This window comes from Natrix helvetica, assembly GCF_964273705.1.
Source record: "Natrix helvetica genome assembly, chromosome: 5".
Lineage (NCBI taxonomy): Eukaryota > Metazoa > Chordata > Lepidosauria > Squamata > Natricidae > Natrix > Natrix helvetica.
Genome location: NC_138551.1, coordinates 152761655 through 152781803, shown reverse-complemented (window position 1 = coordinate 152781803; position 20149 = coordinate 152761655). Strand labels below are relative to the sequence as shown.

The 20149-nt window shown below is 48.1% G+C and overlaps 1 protein-coding gene across 2 annotated transcripts in view; it reads left to right on the top strand.

Moving 5' to 3' along the window:
* Window positions 1–20149, top strand: part of CAMTA1 (calmodulin binding transcription activator 1) — a 210633-nt gene that overhangs the window by 154424 nt on the left and 36060 nt on the right. For both annotated transcript variants that reach the window (XM_081954883.1, XM_081954882.1), the window contains exons 4-6: window positions 5905–6058; window positions 16092–16232; window positions 17449–19316. In XM_081954883.1, the coding sequence (XP_081811009.1) occupies window positions 5905–6058; window positions 16092–16232; window positions 17449–19316 (2163 nt within the window). The remainder of the gene's footprint in view (window positions 1–5904; window positions 6059–16091; window positions 16233–17448; window positions 19317–20149) is intronic.

Below are 20149 nucleotides of genomic sequence, written 5' to 3'. Positions count from 1 at the left end.
CGTCCATCTCCTTTGAAAGTACTCAGTGTGTGTGCGAGCACATGCGTAGAATCTGCCCTCTGATGTGCTGGTCCCCCCTCCCCCCCAATCCTGATCTCCTAATCCGTTTATTTTCCTGAAATAGATTTCACTTGGCATCCTTTGTAGAAAGCAAACAATTTAAGCACAGTAAGAATACCGCCCGCTGCAAGAAATGGGTGAAACGCTCTCGTTCTTAACCGTTCAATGGCCGCTCGTTTTGAGGCCGTTGAAAATTTAAAAAGTGAGGCTAGATCACCTGGAAGTTCCGTCAAATATAACCACCTCTCTCGTAAGATCGATGCCTTCGGTGAGCCTTGTGCCAAGTTTCCAAATAGCATCCTCAAACCAATAACACTCCAACGCTAGAAGTTCCTCAAACTTCCAATTTATTTAAAAGAGCCATGTTGGCACATCTGGGAAAACCCGAATCTGAAAGCTTCCCGGTTTTCCCACCCAGTTGAAAATTCAAGATCTTGCCCCCACACCCACAAGCCCATCCCATGGTCCAATCTCCCACTGCCATGAAGACAGATTCCTCCTATCCAGATCTGGCTAGGTGCAGAGACAAAGATGATGACCTTGGCTTTCTCAGAAGAATGTTGTTATGGCTGAATATCACCCGACTCCTATAATCCCCCCCTCCCATTTTCCCACAGTAAAAAGCCATTTGTCCGGAATGGCAGGGTTTCCTGCCTGAGCAGGGGGTTGGACTAGAAGACCTCTGAGGTCCCTTCCAGCTCTATTCTGATTGATTGAAATGGTCTACAGTCTCCTGCTTGAGCAGGGGGTTGGACTAGAAGACCTCCAAGGTCTCCTCCACCTCTATTCTGATTGATTGATTGATTGAAATGGTCTAGGGTCTCCTGCTTGAGCAGGGGGTTGGACTAGAAGACCTCCAATATCCATTTCAGCTCTATTATGATTGATTGATTGATTGATTGATTGAAATGGTCTAGGGTCTCATGCTTGAGCAGGGGGTTGGACTAGAAGACCTCCAAGGTCCCTTCCAGCTCTATTCTGATTGATTGGTTGATTGGTTGATTTAAAGATTGATTGAGATGGTCTAGGGTCGCCTGCTTGAGCAGGGGGTTGGACTAGAAGACCTCTGAGGTCCCTTCCAGCTCTATTCTGATTGATTGAAATGGTCTACAGTCTCCTGCTTGAGCAGGGGGTTGGACTAGAAGACCTCCAAGGTCTCCTCCACCTCTATTCTGATTGATTGATTGATTGAAATGGTCTAGGGTCTCCTGCTTGAGCAGGGGGTTGGACTAGAAGACCTCTGAGGTCCCTTCCAACTCTGTTATTCTGACTTCAGAGGGCTAGCTCTACTAGGCCCATTGAGAAGAACACCCATCCCCCAATCACTGCCAGTCTTGGCTGGGGAGGGGGGCGCAAAGCGGGCACTGCCCTGTCCATCTCAGCTCTGGCCCTTTGCCCTCAATCTGTCCTTCCTTTGATACATTGTCCGGCCTGTCTGAAGGACGAGCAATTAATTGCCTCCCCGGCATCTATTCATTATTTAAAAAAATTCCTCATTAGTGCAGCTGCTTCTTTTCCTTCCAACCGAAACGTAGAAGCTCCCTTCCTTTTTTGCCAAAACGGCTCCAGTGCCAACGCCAGCCGGGCCTTGCAACGCCCTTAATGAAACATTAAGACTCTTAATTACACCATTATCCTGTTTATTTTTATAAATAATTCCGCTGCAGTCATTAAAGTGGTGAATTTGGGAAGGGAATGACTTTCCGGAGAGAAATAGAGGGCGGGGGGGGGGGGGTTGTCTGGTTGTTAGCTGCGGGATTTTTATTTTCCTGAAGAATATTCTTCTAACTTTTAGTGTATATATATATAATTTTACTGGAATAGTTCATTGTTTAAGAAATATCGGAGTTATGGCAATGATCAGGCTGAGCTGTCCGTGGTTCTGATAGGTTGCGTGGGTAGCTTCATATCCCCCCCCCCCCCGCTTTTGAATGTGTATTTAAAAATGCAAGTTTTTACTCTGGAGTAAATGCTGAAATTCAACACACACACACACACACACACACAGAGGAAATGTTACGCAGCCCATCCCTGCCTCGCTCAGCAACTAAAGTATCGCCTGCATTTTCAAACCCGAAAGCCGCCCCACGGTAGTTTCGAAATGAGATGGGTGGGTGGGTGGCCAAGAAATTGAGTGAATAAATCTTCCAAGCCTTGAGGACTAGAAACTTTGCGGTGCCTTTCGTATTTGAAAAGTTCACATTCTCAGAAATTACAACCTGGTTTTTTTTCACCGCCGAGGATTTTTTTCCAATCGGGGCCCATCCGTGGATCTTTTGCTCCTGTTAAATATTCCAAAGGGTTTATCTTAAAATGGCCCGTTTGTGTGCCTGGATTGCATTTATGTCTAAGGGACATAATCATAATTTCAATATTATTATTTGCAATTCAGACAGCTATTGTCAAAATGTTACTCTCTCTTTTTTTTCCCATCTGTGGCTTAAATTTTTTTTGTTTCTCGTGGAAGAAATCCTCCCTGGTTTTAAGGTTATCTGTCAATCTAATCTCAAATATTTAACCGTTTTTCCGTTTGGGCTGAATCCTCCAGCTGTCATTCTGACAGATTCCGCAAATTTTTTTTTATTGAATTCAACTTTAGCTTCCAAAATGATCTTCCCCTTTTTATTTCAAACAGAAGAATGGCAAAGTTTTGTTGGTTAAAAGATGAATAAATCTCTCTCAAAAAAAGCAGAGTGCAGACCGTTGAAGGTAGCGACAAAAGTATAAGAATGTTATTCCTTTCAGCCAGTTTCATTTCTGGCAGCCAAGGGGAAAATGCTCTTTTTTAAGAATAGAATAGGAATAGAATAGAATAGAATAGAATAGAATAGAATAGAAAAATAAGGAATAGAGAATAGAATAAGGAATAGAAGAGAATAAGGAATAGAAGAGAATAAGGAACAGAATAGAATAGAACAGAACAGAATAAGGAACAGAATAGAATAGAATAAGGAGTAGAGAATAGAATAGAATAAAATAGAATAGAATAGAATAGAATAAGGAGTAGAGAATAGAATAGAATAAGGAATAGAAGAGAAGAGAATAAGGAACAGAATAGAATAGAACAGAACAGAATAAGGAAAAGAATAGAATAGAACAGAACAGAATAAGGAACAGAATAGAATAAGGAATAGAATAGAATAGAAGAGAAGAGAAGAGAATAAGGAACAGAACAGAATAGAACAGAACAGAATAAGGAAAAGAATAGAATAGAATAAGGAGTAGAGAATAGAATAGAATAGAATAGAATAAGGAAGAGAAGAGAATAAGGAAGAGAATAGAATAAGGAACAGAATAGAATAGAACAGAACAGAACAGAATAAGGAACAGAATAGAATAAGGAATAGAATAGAATAGAATAGAATAGAATAAGGAGTAGAGAATAGAATAGAATAAGGAATAGAAAAGAAGAGAATAAGGAACAGAATCAAATAGAACAGAACAGAATAAGGAACAGAATAGAATAAGGAATAGAATAGAATAGAATAAGGAGTAGAGAATAGAAGAGAATAAGGAATAGAAGAGAAGAGAATAAGGAACAGAATAGAATAGAATAAGGAATAGAAAAGAAGAGAATAAGGAACAGAATCAAATAGAACAGAACAGAATAAGGAACAGAATAGAATAAGGAATAGAATAGAATAGAATAAGGAGTAGAGAATAGAAGAGAATAAGGAATAGAAGAGAAGAGAATAAGGAACAGAATAGAATAGAACAGAACAGAATAAGGAAAAGAATAGAATAGAATAAGGAGTAGAGAATAGAATAGAATAGAACAGAACAGAACAGAATAAGGAACAGAATAGAATAAGGAATAGAATAGAATAGAAGAGAATAAGGAACAGAATAGAATAGAACAGAACAGAATAAGGAAAAGAATAGAATAGAATAAGGAGTAGAGAATAGAATAGAATAGAATAAGGAAGAGAAGAGAATAAGGAAGAGAATAAAATAAGGAACAGAATAGAATAGAACAGAACAGAATAAGGAACAGAATAGAATAAGGAATAGAATAGAATAGAATAAGGAGTAGAGAATAGAAGAGAATAAGGAATAGAAGAGAAGAGAATAAGGAACAGAATAGAATAGAACAGAACAGAATAAGGAAAAGAATAGAATAGAATAAGGAGTAGAGAATAGAATAGAATAGAACAGAACAGAACAGAATAAGGAACAGAATAGAATAAGGAATAGAATAGAATAGAATAGAAGAGAATAAGGAACAGAATAGAATAGAACAGAACAGAATAAGGAAAAGAATAGAATAGAATAAGGAGTAGAGAATAGAATAGAATAGAATAGAATAAGGAAGAGAAGAGAATAAGGAAGAGAATAAAATAAGGAACAGAATAGAATAGAACAGAACAGAATAAGGAACAGAATAGAATAAGGAATAGAATAGAATAAGGAGTAGAGAATAGAATAGAATAAGGAATAGAAAAGAAGAGAATAAGGAACAGAATCAAATAGAACAGAACAGAATAAGGAACAGAATAGAATAAGGAACAGAATAGAATAGAATAAGGAGTAGAGAATAGAAGAGAATAAGGAATAGAAGAGAAGAGAATAAGGAACAGAATAGAATAGAACAGAACAGAATAAGGAAAAGAATAGAATAAGGAATAGAGAATAGAATAGAATAGAATAGAATAAGGAAGAGAAGAGAATAAGGAAGAGAATAGAATAAGGAACAGAATAGAATAGAACAGAATAGAACAGAATAAGGAACAGAATAGAATAAGGAATAGAATAGAAGAGAAGAGAAGAGAAGAGAATAAGGAACAGAATAGAATAGAACAGAACAGAATAAGGAAAAGAATAGAATAGAATAAGGAGTAGAGAATAGAATAGAATAGAATAGAATAAGGAAGAGAAGAGAATAAGGAAGAGAATAGAATAAGGAACAGAATAGAATAGAACAGAACAGAACAGAATAAGGAACAGAATAGAATAAGGAATAGAATAGAATAGAATAGAATAAGGAGTAGAGAATAGAATAGAATAAGGAATAGAAAAGAAGAGAATAAGGAACAGAATCAAATAGAACAGAACAGAATAAGGAACAGAATAGAATAAGGAATAGAATAGAATAAGGAGTAGAGAATAGAAGAGAATAAGGAATAGAAGAGAAGAGAATAAGGAACAGAATAGAATAGAACAGAACAGAATAAGGAAAAGAATAGAATAGAATAAGGAGTAGAGAATAGAATAGAATAGAATAGAACAGAACAGAATAAGGAACAGAATAGAATAAGGAATAGAATAGAATAAGGAATAGAATAGAATAAGGAATAGAATAGAATAGAATAGAATAAGGAGTCGAGAATAGAATAGAATAAGAATGAATAGAATAGAATAAGAATGAATAGAAGGCAACCTGAGAGCTGCGAGGGGGAAGAGGGAATGGAGCTGGCAGAGAGAGAGAGGTGGGGGAGCCTGGAACGTCCATCAACCCTCAGATGGAGAGTCAGTAGCCCCCAGGTCTGGAGGTGGCTGATGAGGAAGAGGGGGAACAGCTGAGTCCATTGTCTGATGTGAGGATGCACAGAAGGCAGAGGAGAGGAGAGCAGTGGAAATCTATGGGCCGGTCCTCGGGACGGAAGACCCACCGCTGCTTAGCGAACCCCCACCCTAGCTCTGGGAATAGAAGGCAGGGGGCGGAGATGAATAGATGTGGCAGGCAACTGCTCATCTCCTGGACGGAGGGACTTGTTAGCCTGCGGGGAGAGAGAAACGTTTTGCCCGCATTCCTAATTAAAGGAATCTTTGAGTTTACTTCAGAGGGTTCGTCGTATTTGGGGACCTGGGTCAGAACAGCCACCTTTGTGCCTCTGCTCTCTCTAGAATCCAGATATCGTGCTGGTGCACTACTTGAACGTCCCTGCTATCGAAGACTGCGGAAAGCCATGTGGTCCTATCCTCTGTTCCATCAACACCGACAAAAAGGAATGGGCGAAATGGACCAAGGAGGAGCTGATTGGCCAACTGAAGCCCATGTGTGAGTACCGCAACTGAGGGTGGGTTGGTGGGAGGGAGCCTGGTGACCCCAGGCGGGAAGAAAGTTCTTGAAGGCATCTAGGTATACTTGGGATGGGCCTGCTGAAAACTCTTTCTCTTTGCTCTGGGCTAACCCTGAGGTGGAATGGATCCAAGAAACAGATGTTTTCCCTTCTGAACAACAAAGTTGTGTGTGATTGTAACGCACAACTAGGCAACGAGCGGCCCTCTTTGACCATGTAGGGTGTTGGTCATCAATTCACATCCAACCGGGTGGCTCCAAGCATCACAACAACATGGGGGCTTCCTTGACCTCACGTTGGGTTGCTTTGAGGTTGGGAGCATCTTCTGGGTCGATCTCAAGCATGGAACCATGGTGACCAGTGAAGGACATCCCTGCATGCTTTGAGCCAACGCTGCCCTACTCCAACCTCACCAAGCTTCACTTGGAGAAGAGGTACTCTATGACAGATCCTTCACACCCTCTTGAGGTGTCCAGGAGTCCTGCAGACCTCTGCCCAGCTTCTCCATCTTCCAATGAGAAGTTGGTTTAAGTGACTTCCAAGGTCTAGTAAAGGTTTCTCACTGCTCACTACATCCTTCTGCCTCCCAAGCTGTTCTCCCTTTCCCTCCATCGGTTTGGTGCTGAACGATTGACTGATTGTTTGATTGATTGAAATGGTCTAGGGTCTCCTGCCTGAGCAGGGGGTTGGACTAGAAGACCTCTGAGGTCCCTTTCAGCTCTATTCTGATTGATTGATTGATATAGTATCTCCTGCCTGAGCAGGGGGTTGGACTAGAAGACCTCAAAGGTCCCTTCCAGCTCTATTCTGATTGATTGATTGATTGATTGATTGATTGATTGAAATGGTCCTGGGTCTCCTGCTTGAGTAGAGGGCTGGACTAGAAGACCTCTGAGGTCCCTTCCAGCTCTATTCTGATTGATTGAAATGCCTAGGGTCTCCTGCCTGAGCAGGGGGTTGGACTAGAAGACCTCCAAGGTCCCTTCTATCTCTATTCTGATTGATGGATTGATTGATTGAAATGGTCTAGGGTCTCCTGCCTGAGCAGGGGTTGGACTAGAAGACCTCCGAGGTCCCTTCCACCACCAGCTGTGATGCATTCGCCCTCCCTCCCCCCCAAACCCCCCAATTCCTGATTTTATTTTATTTTTTATGTTTTTGCAAGCAGCTCTTAGCCCCCCAGAAAGTAGGTTGCCCTGACTCGGAATCCCCAAGGACAAGTCTGCAAAAGCCCACCCACCCTTTAACACACAGACATACCCACCCTCAGACAGACAGACGGACAGAGGACATGTCTGTGGGACTCTTGGAGGGAAGGCTGACATGTGTCCAAGCGAAGCTTTGCAGCTGCTGGGGAAGCGATCCGGGTTTGGAGATCTGCAGTGCGTCAGGAAGGGGAAGGGGGAAAGGAGGCCCATAAATGGCCGTAAATCTCTTTTATGCTTTGTGACGGAGGCGATTGGGGAGGGGGTGGGGGGAGTTCTGCCCGATTATTCTGCCTTTGCACGCTCGGGCGTCTCGCACACCCCAAGAGAGAGACTCACGCACACACGGGCACACACTCTTCTTCTTCTCTCTTTCTCTCTGTCCCTCCCTCTCTCTTTTTCTCTCTCTCTCTCTTTCCTCTCTTGCTCCCTCTCTCTCTTTTCCCCTCTTTCCTCTGTCTCTTTCTCTTTCCCCACTCTATCCCTCCCTCTCTCTTCCTGTCCCTCCCTCTCTTTCTCTCTCTCTCTCTCTCTCTTTCCTCTCTTGCTCCCTCTCTCTCTTTCCCCCTTTCCTCTGTCTCTTTCTCTTTCCCCACTCTCTCTATCCCTCCTTCTCTCTTCCTGTCCCTCCCTCTCTCTTTCTCTCTCTCTCTCTTTCCTCTCTTGCTCCCTCTCTCTTTCCCCCTCTTTCCTGTCTCTTTCTCCCTGTCTCTTTCTCTTCCCCCCTCTCTATCCCTCCCTCTCTCTTTCTCTCTCTCTCTCTCTTTCTCTCTCTCTCTCTCTCTCCCCTCCCTCTCTTACAGAGAGAGAGGGAGAGAGATTATATACATATATAGAGAGAATGCATCTATATCCTTTTCCTCCCTGCATTCCTTCCTTCCTTCCTCCTTCTTCCCTCCCTCCCTCCCTGCTTTCCTTCCTTCCTCCCTTTCTTTCTTTCCTCTTTCCTTTCTCCCCTCCCTCCCTCTTTTCCTCCCTCCCTCCCTTCCTTCCTTCCTGCTTCTTTCCTCCCTCCCTGCTTTCCTTCCTTCTTTCCTCCCTCCCACCCTTTTCCTCCCTCCCTCCCTCCCTCCCTTTCATTCCTTTCCTTCTTTCCTTTCTCCCCTCCCTCCCTCCGCTTGCTGATCCGCGGACGTCCTTGGAGGCATCTGTCAAGGGACCTGCAGGAGGCGTGAAAGCTTTGCCATCCCATCTGATCAGGGAGATGACAGGGCTGCTGAGGAGGCAGAAATCGGGCAGGGACGACGGCATCCACCCCGTTGTAGACTTGCCAACGCCTGTAGGATGAAGCGGGGGGGGGGCTTCCCCGCCCCCTCCCCCCTCCCAGCTCCAAATCAAGGCAGCGAAGTAGACCTGAGTGGCCGCTCTCCATTCCCAGGAGCAGAAAGTTCTAAAAAGCTGGTCTCTTCCTTCCTTCTTCCACATTACGAGGGCTTGTCCAGAACCAACGTGTCGTTCTGCCACACGCTTCATTGGGTGGTGGGGGGTTTCCTCTCCCCCCCCCGCAACCTCCTCCTCAGCTCCTCGTCTCAAAAGATGCCTAAGGCCCCGTCCGTCTGAAGCTTCAAAACACGTCTTGCCAAAAGCTCTTGGCTCAGACCCAACGCGAGGAGGGGAGATTCCCATGGAAGGGTTGCAAACAGTCAGCCCTGATAGAATTGGGTGGGGTTTGCGTGGGGGGGAGGAGGAGGAGGAGGAGGAGGAGGAGGAGGAGGAGGAGGGGGAGGAAGACTGTGGGGCCCTTGGTGCTCTCTGAGCTTGGTGGTTTTCTTGCAGACGTTTCTTGACCCAACTAGGTGACATGATCAGTGCAATAGTGTTATTGATTAATGTACTTTTACTACAGCGCTGATGATGTCACACAGCTGGGTCATGAAATGTCTGAAAGCTCAGAGACCAACAAGGACGCCTCCCTGCTTCTCCACCTTCTCCTTCTCCTCCTCCTCCGTCCTCTTGCCGTTCCTCCTCTCCCTTCTAGCACTGATGATGTTACCTGGTCGGGTCACGAAATGTCTGCAAGAAAGCCACCAAGTTCAAAGAGCACCAAGGACCCCACAGTCTTCCTCCTCCTCCTCCTCCTCCTCCTCCTCCTCCTCCTCCTCCTCCTCCTCCTATTCTGCCAAAGATCGGGCTTCGAGACTCGTGAACACTTCCTCCTTCCTCTGCCAAAATTGCACCAGAGTTCTTGGTTTCCCCCCCCCTCCCCTCAATTACTCAAAGCGGACGCCCTAACCCTCCAAGGTAGTTCCGGGACCCATAATCCTGGGGAGGATAGAATACGGGGCGGAGGCAAATGACCTCGGACAAGAGCAGCAAGAGCAGTCGTTCTTGGCTTCCCACGGCTGCCGGGCGCTCAGTTTTGCCAATCTCTTAGCACCATCGTGTGGCAAGCGGTGACATTATTTGTTCTATAGGTTTTCTCTTCCTATAGGGGATGAAAGGGGGAGGGGTGCGAGGGAGGGGAAGGGTCTGTCCATCACCATCCGATATGCCTTTTCGGCACAAGGGAGACTGGGTGACTTTGGGCCACTCACCAGGGGACTGGGAGTTCTAGTCCCGTCTTGGAAATGAAAGCTAGCTGGGTGATTTTGGGCCAATCACCAGGAGACTGGGAGTTCTAGTCCTGGCTTAGGCATGAAAGCCAACTGGGTGACTTTGGGCCAATGGAGAGTTCTAGTCCCGCTTTAGGATTAGTGGACGAGTGATCTGGGAATAGGGGACTTAGTCATTACTCCCCTGTCATGGTCAGATCACTCATGTCTCCGGCTCGACTTCCCTTCCGCTACCCCCCACCGCGAGGAGGCGGAGCCAGCCTCTCCAAGCTGGTACCGCCCCAAGCACCTGATGGAACCGGATAGGTTCCAGACGGAACTTGGGCCACTATCTGTAGCCCTGACCCGCGCTCGGTCGGAGGACCTAGTGGCCGCCTGGAATACGGCGGTGGCTGGGGCCTTGGACCGGGTTGCGCCTTTGCGACCTCTCCTGCGGCAGCGATCCACCCGAGCTCCTTGGTATACCGAGGAGCTAAGGGTGATGAAGCGCCATAGGAGACGTCTAGAGAGCAGGTGGAGATCCTCACGCTCCTCAGGTAAGAGCCTATTTACGGACCTACCTTGTGGCATTGAGAGCGGCCAAACGTAGACATTGTGCCGCTCTTATTGCGTCCGCGGATAACCGCCCTGCTGCCCTGTTTAGGGTGACCCGCTCTCTCCTGTCACAGGGGACGCGGGGGGCACCCTTGCAGGGTAGAGCAGAGGAGTTTGGGGAATATCTGCAGGACAAAGTCGCTCAGATCCGGAGCGGATGGGCCCCCTCCAGTGGACCGGACGAGCCGTCATCAGTGAGTCTTGTGAGCCCACTCTGGGAGGAGTTTGACTCTGTTGCCCCCGAGGATTTGGACAGGTTGCGTGGACGGCTGCGACCCACCACATGTTCAATGGACCCGTGTCCCTCCTGGCTGGTACTGGCATCCTGGGAGGTGACACGAGGATGGCTTCTGGGCCTGGTGAATGCCTCATTGGGTGAGGGCTTCCTACCAACTGCCTTGAAAGAGGCGGTGGTGAGGCCCTTGCTCAAGAGGCCTTCACTGGACCCAATGGAGCTGGCTAATTATCGTCCAGTCTCCAACCTTCCCTTTTTAGCGAAGGTTGTTGAGAATGTGGTGGCACAGCAATTTCCACGACACCTTGACAAATCTGAATATCTAGACCCACGCCAGTCCGGCTTCCGACCCGGGCACAGCACAGAGACAGCCTTGGTCGCACTGGTTGATGATCTCTGGAGGGCCAGAGATAGAGGTTGTTCCTCTATCCTGGTCCTATTAGACCTCTCAGCGGCTTTTGATACCATCGACCATGGTATCCTATTGCGCCGGCTGGAGGGGATGGGAGTCGGAGGCACCATTTTACGGTGGTTCGGCTCCTACCTCTCCGACCGGTCGCAATATGTGTTGACTGGGGGACAGAGGTCGACCCCGAGGCCACTCTCTTGTGGGGTGCCGCAGGGGTCGGTCCTCTCGCCCCTCCTGTTCAACACATATGTGAAGCCGCTGGGAGAGATCATCCGTGGTTTTGGGGTTGAATACCATCTGTACGCTGATGATACTCAGCTGTACGTTTCAACCCCAAATCACCCCAGCGAGGCTGTCGAAGTGATGTCCCGGTGTTTGGAAGCCGTCGGGGTCTGGATGGGGGACAACAGACTCAAACTCAACCCCTCCAAGACTGAGTGGCTGTGGCTACCGGCACCTCGGTTCAGTCAGCTGACTCCAACGCTGGCCATAGGGGGCGAACAACTGCCCCCTGTGGAACGGGCGCGCAATTTGGGCGTCCTCCTTGATGCCCGGCTGTCAATGGACGACCATGTGGCAGCCGTGGCTAGGGGGGCGTTCCACCAGGTTCGCCTGGCGCGCCAATTGCTCCCCCTTCTGGACCGGGATGCCCTACGCACGGTCACTCATGCACTGGTGACGTCTCGCCTGGACTACTGTAATGCTCTCTACATGGGGCTTCCCTTGGGACGCGCACGAAGACTGCAGCTAGTCCAGAACGCAGCCGCGCGGGCAGTCATGGGGAGTACTAGGTACTCCCACGTAACACCGCTCCTGCGCGAGCTGCACTGGCTACCTGTGGTCTTTCGGGTGCGTTTCAAGGTTTTGACCACCATCTTTAAAGCGCTCCATGGCATAGGGCCTAGTTACCTGCGGGATCGCATCCTCCCACATACATCCCTGCGGCCAATTCGCTCTCACAGGGAGGGCCTTCTCCTGGTGCCGTCCACTAGGCAATGCCAACGGGTGACACCGAGGAGTAGGGCCTTCTCTGTGATGGGCCCAACCCTCTGGAATGACCTCCCCCCCGACATTAGAACCACCACTGACTTCCGCTCCTTCCGGCAGAAACTGAAGACACACCTGTTCCGACTGGCTGGTCTGGCATAATTCTTAACGTCTACCCCCTGGCATATACATTTCCTACTGGTTTTTTAGGGGACTTAATTTTATAGGACACGGGTTTTAAATTTTGTATATTTTAAATTATTTATTTAGCAATTACAGTTCTGTCTATTTTATCCTCCTCTTATTTATGTATTTATCCATTTAATAATTTTTAATTGTTATTATGTATGATGTTTTTGATATGGACTGTACACCGCCCCGAGTCCCTTTTGGGAGAGGGGGCGGTCTAGAAGTGCTAATTAAATTAAAAATTAAATTAAATTAAATTAGGATTAAGTACAATTTTTAAAAAACCACCCTAATACGGTGCCATGCAGTCACGATCGATGTTATAAGAAGTAGGCAATCCTTTCCTAAAGGCTGTTGCGTGTCCCAATTCCACGGGGTCAGTCTAGCTGCCTCTAGGGTGCCCTTGAAGTGGTTTTAATTTTTTTTTGCACCCTTTGCCAAGAGTCGGGGGTCAGTGGGTGGGTGGCTTCAGATTGCTTTAATTAACCTCATCCTATTCCCCCCCCTACCCAGCAAACTGAGGGACCCCCCCTCCCTCCCTGCTGATTCATTCCACGTCCGGCCACTGAGTGTGACATGTTTTTTAAAAACCCATTCAGATCACGTTTTATATATTCAACAGGAGCAATTTGTGGGCTCAAAGGAGGTTCTTCAGACCCCTCCCGACTTTCCCCTCCCCCCCCGGAGGAGGGATGAACTCTCCAATCTGCATATTGGATGAGCCAAGACAGTTGGTATAATTTGCATGAACTGTCCCCAATTTCTCTCCTTGCAATCTGTCACCCATCAGTGGTTTCTCGTTTTATAAGGGAGAGCTTCGACATTTGCAGTGGGAGGAGAGAGAGAGAGGAGAGAGAAAGAGGGAGACAGACAGATAGAGAGAGGGAGGGAGAGACGCAGAGAGAGAGAAAGGAGAGACAGAGAGAGGAGAGAAAAAGAGAGAGAGACACACACAGAGAAAGAAATTGGAGAGAGAGAGACAGAGAGAGGGGGGAGAGAAAGAGAGAGAGAGAAAGAGAGAGGAGAGAGAGAGATTGGAGAGAGAGAGAGAAAAGAGAGAGACAGAAAAAGAGACAGACAGAGAGACACACACACAGAGAGAAAGAGATTGGAGAGAGAAAGACAGAGGGGGAGAGAGAAATAGAGAGAGAGAGGAGTGAGAGAGAGAGAAAGAAGAGAGAGAGAGAAAGAGATTGGAGAGAGAGAGACAGAGAGAAATGGAGAGAGTGGAGAGAGAGAGAGAGAAAGAGAGAGGAGAGAGACAGAGAGAGAGACACACACAGATAAAGAGATTGGAGGGAGAGACAAAGGGGGAGAGAGAAAGAGAGAGTAAGAGAGGAGAGAGACAAGAGACAGAGAGAAAGGAGAGAGAGAAAGAGATTGGAGAGAGAGACAGAGAGAGAAATATATATAGAGAGAGACAGAGCGGAGAGAGAGAGAAAAAAAAAGGGAAAGAGAGAGAGAGAGAAGAGAGAGAGAAAAAAGAGAAAGGGGAGAGACAGAGAGAGAGAGAGAGAGAAAGAGATTTGCAGGGATGGGGATATTTGGCCCCCTGAAGCCCACCATATTGTTCCCTCTAGGAATGGTATGATAAGACAATCTTTGTTCATTAGATAAACTCACTATCTCTTTAAACCATCCTTGCTTTGGTTGGCACATGGAATAGAGGATGGCAAAGTTGGAAGGAACCTCGGAGGTCTTCTAGTCCAACCCCCTGGCTAGGCAGGAAACCCTATACCGTTTCAGACAAATGGCTATCCAACATCTTCTTAAAGACTTCCAGTGTTGGAGCATTCACAACATCTGGATTCAAACTGTTCCACTGATTAATTGTTCTCACTGTCAGGAAGTTTCTCCTCAGTTCTAAGTTGCTTCTTTCCTTGATTAGTTTCCACCCATTGCTTCTTGTTCTGCCCTCAGGTGCTTTGGAGAATAGCTTGACTCCCTCTTCTTTGTGGCAACCCCTGAGATATTGGAAGACTGCTATCATGTCTCCCCTAGTCCTTCTTTCCATTCAACTAGACATACCCAGTTCCTGCAACCTTCATATGTTTTAGCCTCCAGTCCTCTAATCCTCTTTCTTGCTCTTCTCTGCACTCTTTCCAAAGTCTCCACATCTTTTTTATAATATGGTGACCAAAACTGGATGCAAATATTCCAAGTGTGGCCTTCCCAAGGCATTATCAAGTGATATTAACACTTTATCTTGATTCTGTCCCTCTGTTAATGCAACCTAGGATTGCATTGGCCTTTTTGGCTGCTGCAGCACACAGCTGGCTCCCTTTTAAGGGATCGTCCACCCGGACTCCAAGATCTCTATGACAATTACTGCACAGTTTGGCTACAGTAACCATCGAAAATGATTTCACCTTATTTTTTGCATCCAAGAACCGACATAAGTCAGAATCACTTATGATGGCTTGTGACCCAGTGGCCATCTCTGCTTGACATGAGGTTGTGGGTGGAGGGAGAAAGCGGAAGGAATGCCTGACCTCACACTTGTGTGGGGGGTTATTGTCTCAGCAGCCGAGAAATGCACAGCAATTAGCTTTTAAGTTTTCATCCTGAGCTTTTCCTGGGGGGCAAAAAAACCCCAAAAACCTCTCACCATTTTCTGCTCACCCGAAAAAGACTTTTCAGCAAGTCCGTTTAAGCAAACGTGTTGTTTTATACGCTGCCTTAAGGTGACGTGTCAATATTTTCTAAACAGGGAAACTAAACAGTGGAAGAATTTTAAGTTTTCAGCAAAGAGCAGAGGCTCTGTTGTGTTACCCATGTGAATCTGGAATTCAGCCTGGGACAAAACAGGGGTTCTGGGCATTGGATCACTGTGTCTCAATCTTGTGCAACTTTTTAAAAGGGTGGACTTCAACTCCCAGAATTCCCCAACCAGCTATGCCTTCCTTTTCTGTCTCTGGAATGGTGGGATTACAGCAGAAGGGATTATAAATGAATAAACAGGCACGCAATGAGGAATACGTATCAAAAGGAATGTGTTATCTAGAATGGTGGGATTGCAGCAGAAGGGATTATAAAAGAATAAGCTTGCATGCAATGGGGATTCATATGAAATGGAGCGTGTTATCTAGAATGGTGGGATTGCAGCAGAAGGGATTATAAGAGAATAAACTAGCATGCAATGGGGAATACGTATGAAAAGGAGCAGGTTATGTAGAATGGCAGGATTGCAGCAGAAGGGATTATAAAAGAATAAACTTGCATGCAATGGGGAATACGTATCAAAAGGAGCAGGTTATCTAGAATGGCAGGATTGCATCAGAAGGGATTATAAGAGAATAAACTTGCATGCAATGGGGAATACGTATCAAAAGGAGCAGGTTATCTAGAATGGCGGGATTGCAGCGGAAAGGATTATAAGATAATAAACTAGCATGCAATGGGGAATACGTATGAAAAGGAGCAGGTTATCTAGAATGGCAGGATTGCATCAGAAGGGATTATAAGAGAATAAACTTGCATGCAATGGGGAATACGTATCAAAAGGAGCAGGTTATCTAGAATGGCAGGATTGCAGCGGAAAGGATTATAAGAGAATAAACTAGCATGCAATGGGGAATACATATGAAAAGGAGCAGGTTATCTAGAATGGTGGGATTGCAGCGGAAGGGATTATAAGAGAATAAACTTGCATGCAATGGGGAATACGTATCAAAAGGAGCAGGTTATCTAGAATGGCGGGATTGCAGCGGAAAGGATTATAAGAGAATAAACTTGCATGCAATGCGGAATACGTATGAAAAGGAGCAGGTTATCTAGAATGGCGGGATTGCAGCGGAAGGGATTATAAAAGAATAAGCTCTTCTGATCTTCTGTCCACAGTTCACGGCATCAAATGGACCTGCAGCAACGGAAACAACAGCTCCGGCTTTTCGGTGGAGCAGCTGGTGCAACAGATCCTGGACAGCCACCAAACAAAGCCGCAACCTCGGACGCACAACTGCCTCTGCACTGGCAACCTCGGTGAGCAGCAGAAGCTGGCCGGGTCTCAGTTGGAGACACACACCCCAAGCCGCGCCCCGCCCCCCCGACTCCAAGAATTCCATTCACTGAGTTCACTGCATTTACATTATAGATGCTCCTTGGTTTACAAACATTCGTTTGGTGGCTGTTTGAAGTTACGACGGTGCTGTAAAAAGTGATTCGGGATAGGTTCTCGCACTTACGACCGTTGCAGCATCCGCCTGGTCCACGCTCTGTCACCTGGCAACCGACTCGTATTTATGATGGTTGCGGTGTCCCAGGGTCGGATTTCTGTTGCTAAGGGAGACATTTGGGAAGTGCGTTCTGCCCCGTTTCGCGACATGACTTGCCACCATTGTTAAGTGAATCCCTGCAGATAATACGTTAGTCACGTGGTTGTTATTTGCGATTCTGTCTTTTCCCCCGTAGATTTTGCTGATCCCATGACCCCGATATACTGTGACCGCCGTAGATACGAGCCATTTGCAGATTGTACAATGGTTGTAAATGTGAAAAGCAGTTCTATGTTACTTTTTTCAGTGCTGCTATAAGGATCACTAATGGTTGTAAGTCGAGGATTATCTTAATGAATCTGTTGTGGCCCGCCAGTGGAGCTGGCAGCAGATTCGGAGAGTGACGAGGGTTGGGGAGGAAGATGGGCCAGTCCTGGAGTCTGGGGAAGGCTCGGATGAGGGCTCTGTGTCAGAGGCAGAGAGGGGGCCAAGGCCGTATGCCAGTTATCAGCTGCCTTCGGAGTCAGACATCAGTGAGGCAGAAGAACAGCTGGAGCCTGTTCCCAGTGTGCGCTTGTGCAGAGTTGCCAGACGAAGGGAACAGCTAAAGAACAGGGCTCGACTTGGGAGGGAGGCCACAGGTGGGCGATGAATGTCCCCTCCCAGAGAAAATAAAAGAGGAGCGAAAGGGGAGTGGAGCTTGCAGGAGACCGTTAGTTCGCCTTTATTGGTTCGTGACTCTCCGAGGCTCCTTGCCAGGTTTTCCAGATCTCGACCTGGCAGCTCTCCAAGCCAGATAAGGTCTGTGACCGGAAATCCTCCCTGGAAAGACTTTGTGAATGAGCAGAATTCGCAGCCAATTAATAAAAGGGGTTTTTGTCGGGACCAGGAGTTGCCTTCAGGCTCTTGGGAAGCCTCGGTTGGAACAGTAGCCCGCTGGAATGCGACGGTTCACATCTCGCTTTGTTTTCCTCTTGCTGCAGGGGCCGGGAGCAGCGTGCATCACAAGTGCAACAGTGCCAAACACCGCATCATCTCCCCTAAGATCGAGCCACGGTCAGGGGGCTACAGCTCCCACTCGGAGGTGCAGAACAATGACGTCTCGGAAGGCAAGAACGAACACAGCCACAGCAAATCCTGCAACCGGGAGAAAAGGAACGGCAAAGTGGCCAAACCCGTCCTGCTGCATCAGAACAGCACCGAAGTCTCCTCTACCAACCAAGTGGAAGTACCGGACACGACCCAAAATTCTCCCGTCTCCATCAGCAGCGGATTAAATAGCGATCCGGATGTAGCAGACAGTCCAGCGGTCACCGGCGTCTCCAGCATGGCGGTTGCTTCGGTGATGGGGAACCTGTCTCAGAACGCCACCGTCTTCATGTCCGATATCAGCAGCGAGGCCGTCTACACCATGTCCCCCACCGCCGGGCCGAACCAACACCTTCTCTCCTCCGATGCGGCCGCCCAAGGGCTGGTCCTGGCGGTCAGTTCCGACGGCCACAAGTTTGCCTTCCCTACCGCCAGTAGCTCCGACGGCCTGTCCATGTTGCCCGCCAGCGTCTCCGAAGAACTCGTCCTGTCCACCACGCTCGACACCAATCGGAAGATCCCGGAAACCACGATGAATTTCGACCCGGATTGCTTCCTTAACAACCCCAAGCAAGGGCAGACGTACGGAGGAGGAGGTCCCAAGGGAGAAGGTCTCAACGCCAACATCCGACAATCGCCCACCTCGGACCGGGGGTTCAACTTCAACACGGCCCTCACCAAGGAGATCAAGATAGAAGACACGTCCTTCGAGCAGCAGATGTCCAAAGAAGCTTTCTCGTCTTCGTCCTCGTCCAACTCGCTTACCTTGAACACGGCGTCCAGTCTCCTCCCTTCGGGAGGAGGACTCAGCCCTAGTACAACTCTGGAACAGATGGATTTCAGCGCGATTGACTCCAACAAGGATTATGCGTCGGGGTTTAACCAAGCAGTACAGAGTCCCCACGTCCACCAGACCCCTTCTCCTAGCTTCTTCCTGCAAGATAGCAGCAAAGCGATCCCCCTGGAACAAAATGCCCACAGCAGCCTGAACGATGCCGGCAGCTCTTTCGTCACCCCCTTGGCCCTCCCCAACGTCAAAACGGAGGCCTCCTCCCAGAACACCTCCAACTGCAACGGCACGGTGGAGGCCCGGATCGAGGCCACCTCCTCGCTGCAACTCATGCAGTTCCAGGCCAACTTTCCATCCATCGCGACCGAAGGGGAGGTCCCGATGGAGACCACCCCACAGGCGGAAGGCAACGAGAACCTGCTCAAATCCGGGGAGCTCCAGTCCTGCGGGGCGGAACACTACATGCAGCCCGAGGCCAACAACAGCTTGAGGAACGGCGGAAGCCTCCCCATCCTCCAGGGGAACATGGTGCAAGGCCTCTACCCCGTGGCCCACCCGAGCTTGAACAACTCCTCCAACATGGAGCTCAGCTTGGATCACTTCGACATCTCCTTCAGCAACCAGTTTTCGGATTTGATCAACGATTTCATCTCGGTGGAAGGGGGAAACAACGCCTTATACGGGCACCAGCTGGTCTCCGCAGAGAACGCCGGGCTGTCCCAGGCGGAGGAGAGCACCCGCGCAGCCTACAGCCAGGCCGAGATGTGCATTCCGTGCTGCAGCCCGCAACAAGCCAACCTGAACCTCAGCAACACGGAGAACGGGGCCAGCCCGATAACCTACATGCACGTCACCGAGGTGGTTACGGCGGCCGCCGCAGCAGCAGCAGCCCAAAGCACCCTGGGCATGCTCCAGCAGAGCGGCCGGCTCTTCATGGTGACTGATTACTCTCCCGAGTGGTCGTACCCTGAGGTCAGCTCGAGGGTCTCTTTTACACACACCCTGGATAGAGCTGGGAGGGGCGTGGGTAGGGTTGTGGGGAGTCAGTGGTGGGCATTACTTACCTTCGCTACTGGTACGCAAATGTATGCACAGAAGGGTGCGCATTACTTTGGGTGGGCGGAGTCTCCAGCAGCAGCCGCTATTGGTTTGCCCGCACTGGTTAAGAAATGGCTGAATGCCACCACTGGGCAGGGTCTGGGTGCAACACACCCCGTCCTCATTTCTGAAAAGGGTCATCGGCAAGTGTCCCAAAACCCACCCCGCAGGGGAGGCAGGAAAGGGTCGGATTGTTTTAAAACCGACCCTAGTTTTTAATCCATTCCCCAACCGGCCGTGCTAGCGTGGGAGGGGGAGTGGAAAAGAGGTGCATTTCCCAGAAGCCTCAGCTAACAGTCTCGTGGTGAAGGATGCTGGGAGATGTAGTACAATAAATCCCGGCCTTTCTATGGGACAAGTTCATCTTGGTGACTTTTAAGATGTGTGAGTGAGGAATTCTGAGTGAGGAATTCTGGGAAATGAAGTCCCCACGTACTGACTGGGGGAATTTTGGGAGTTGAAGTCCTCACCATTTGGCCGGGGAATTCCGGGAGATATAATCTATGCATCCTGATTGGGGAATTTTGGGAGTTAAGCCCTCACGGGCTGGCTGGAGAATTCCAGATGAAGTCTACACACCCAGACTAGGGAATTTTGGGGGTAATTGTAGTCCACACAGGCTGGATGGGGGATTTGGGGATTTGGAGTCCTCAGTCTGCGCTGGCTGGGGAATTCTGGGAGTCAAAGTCCTCACAATTTTGACTGAG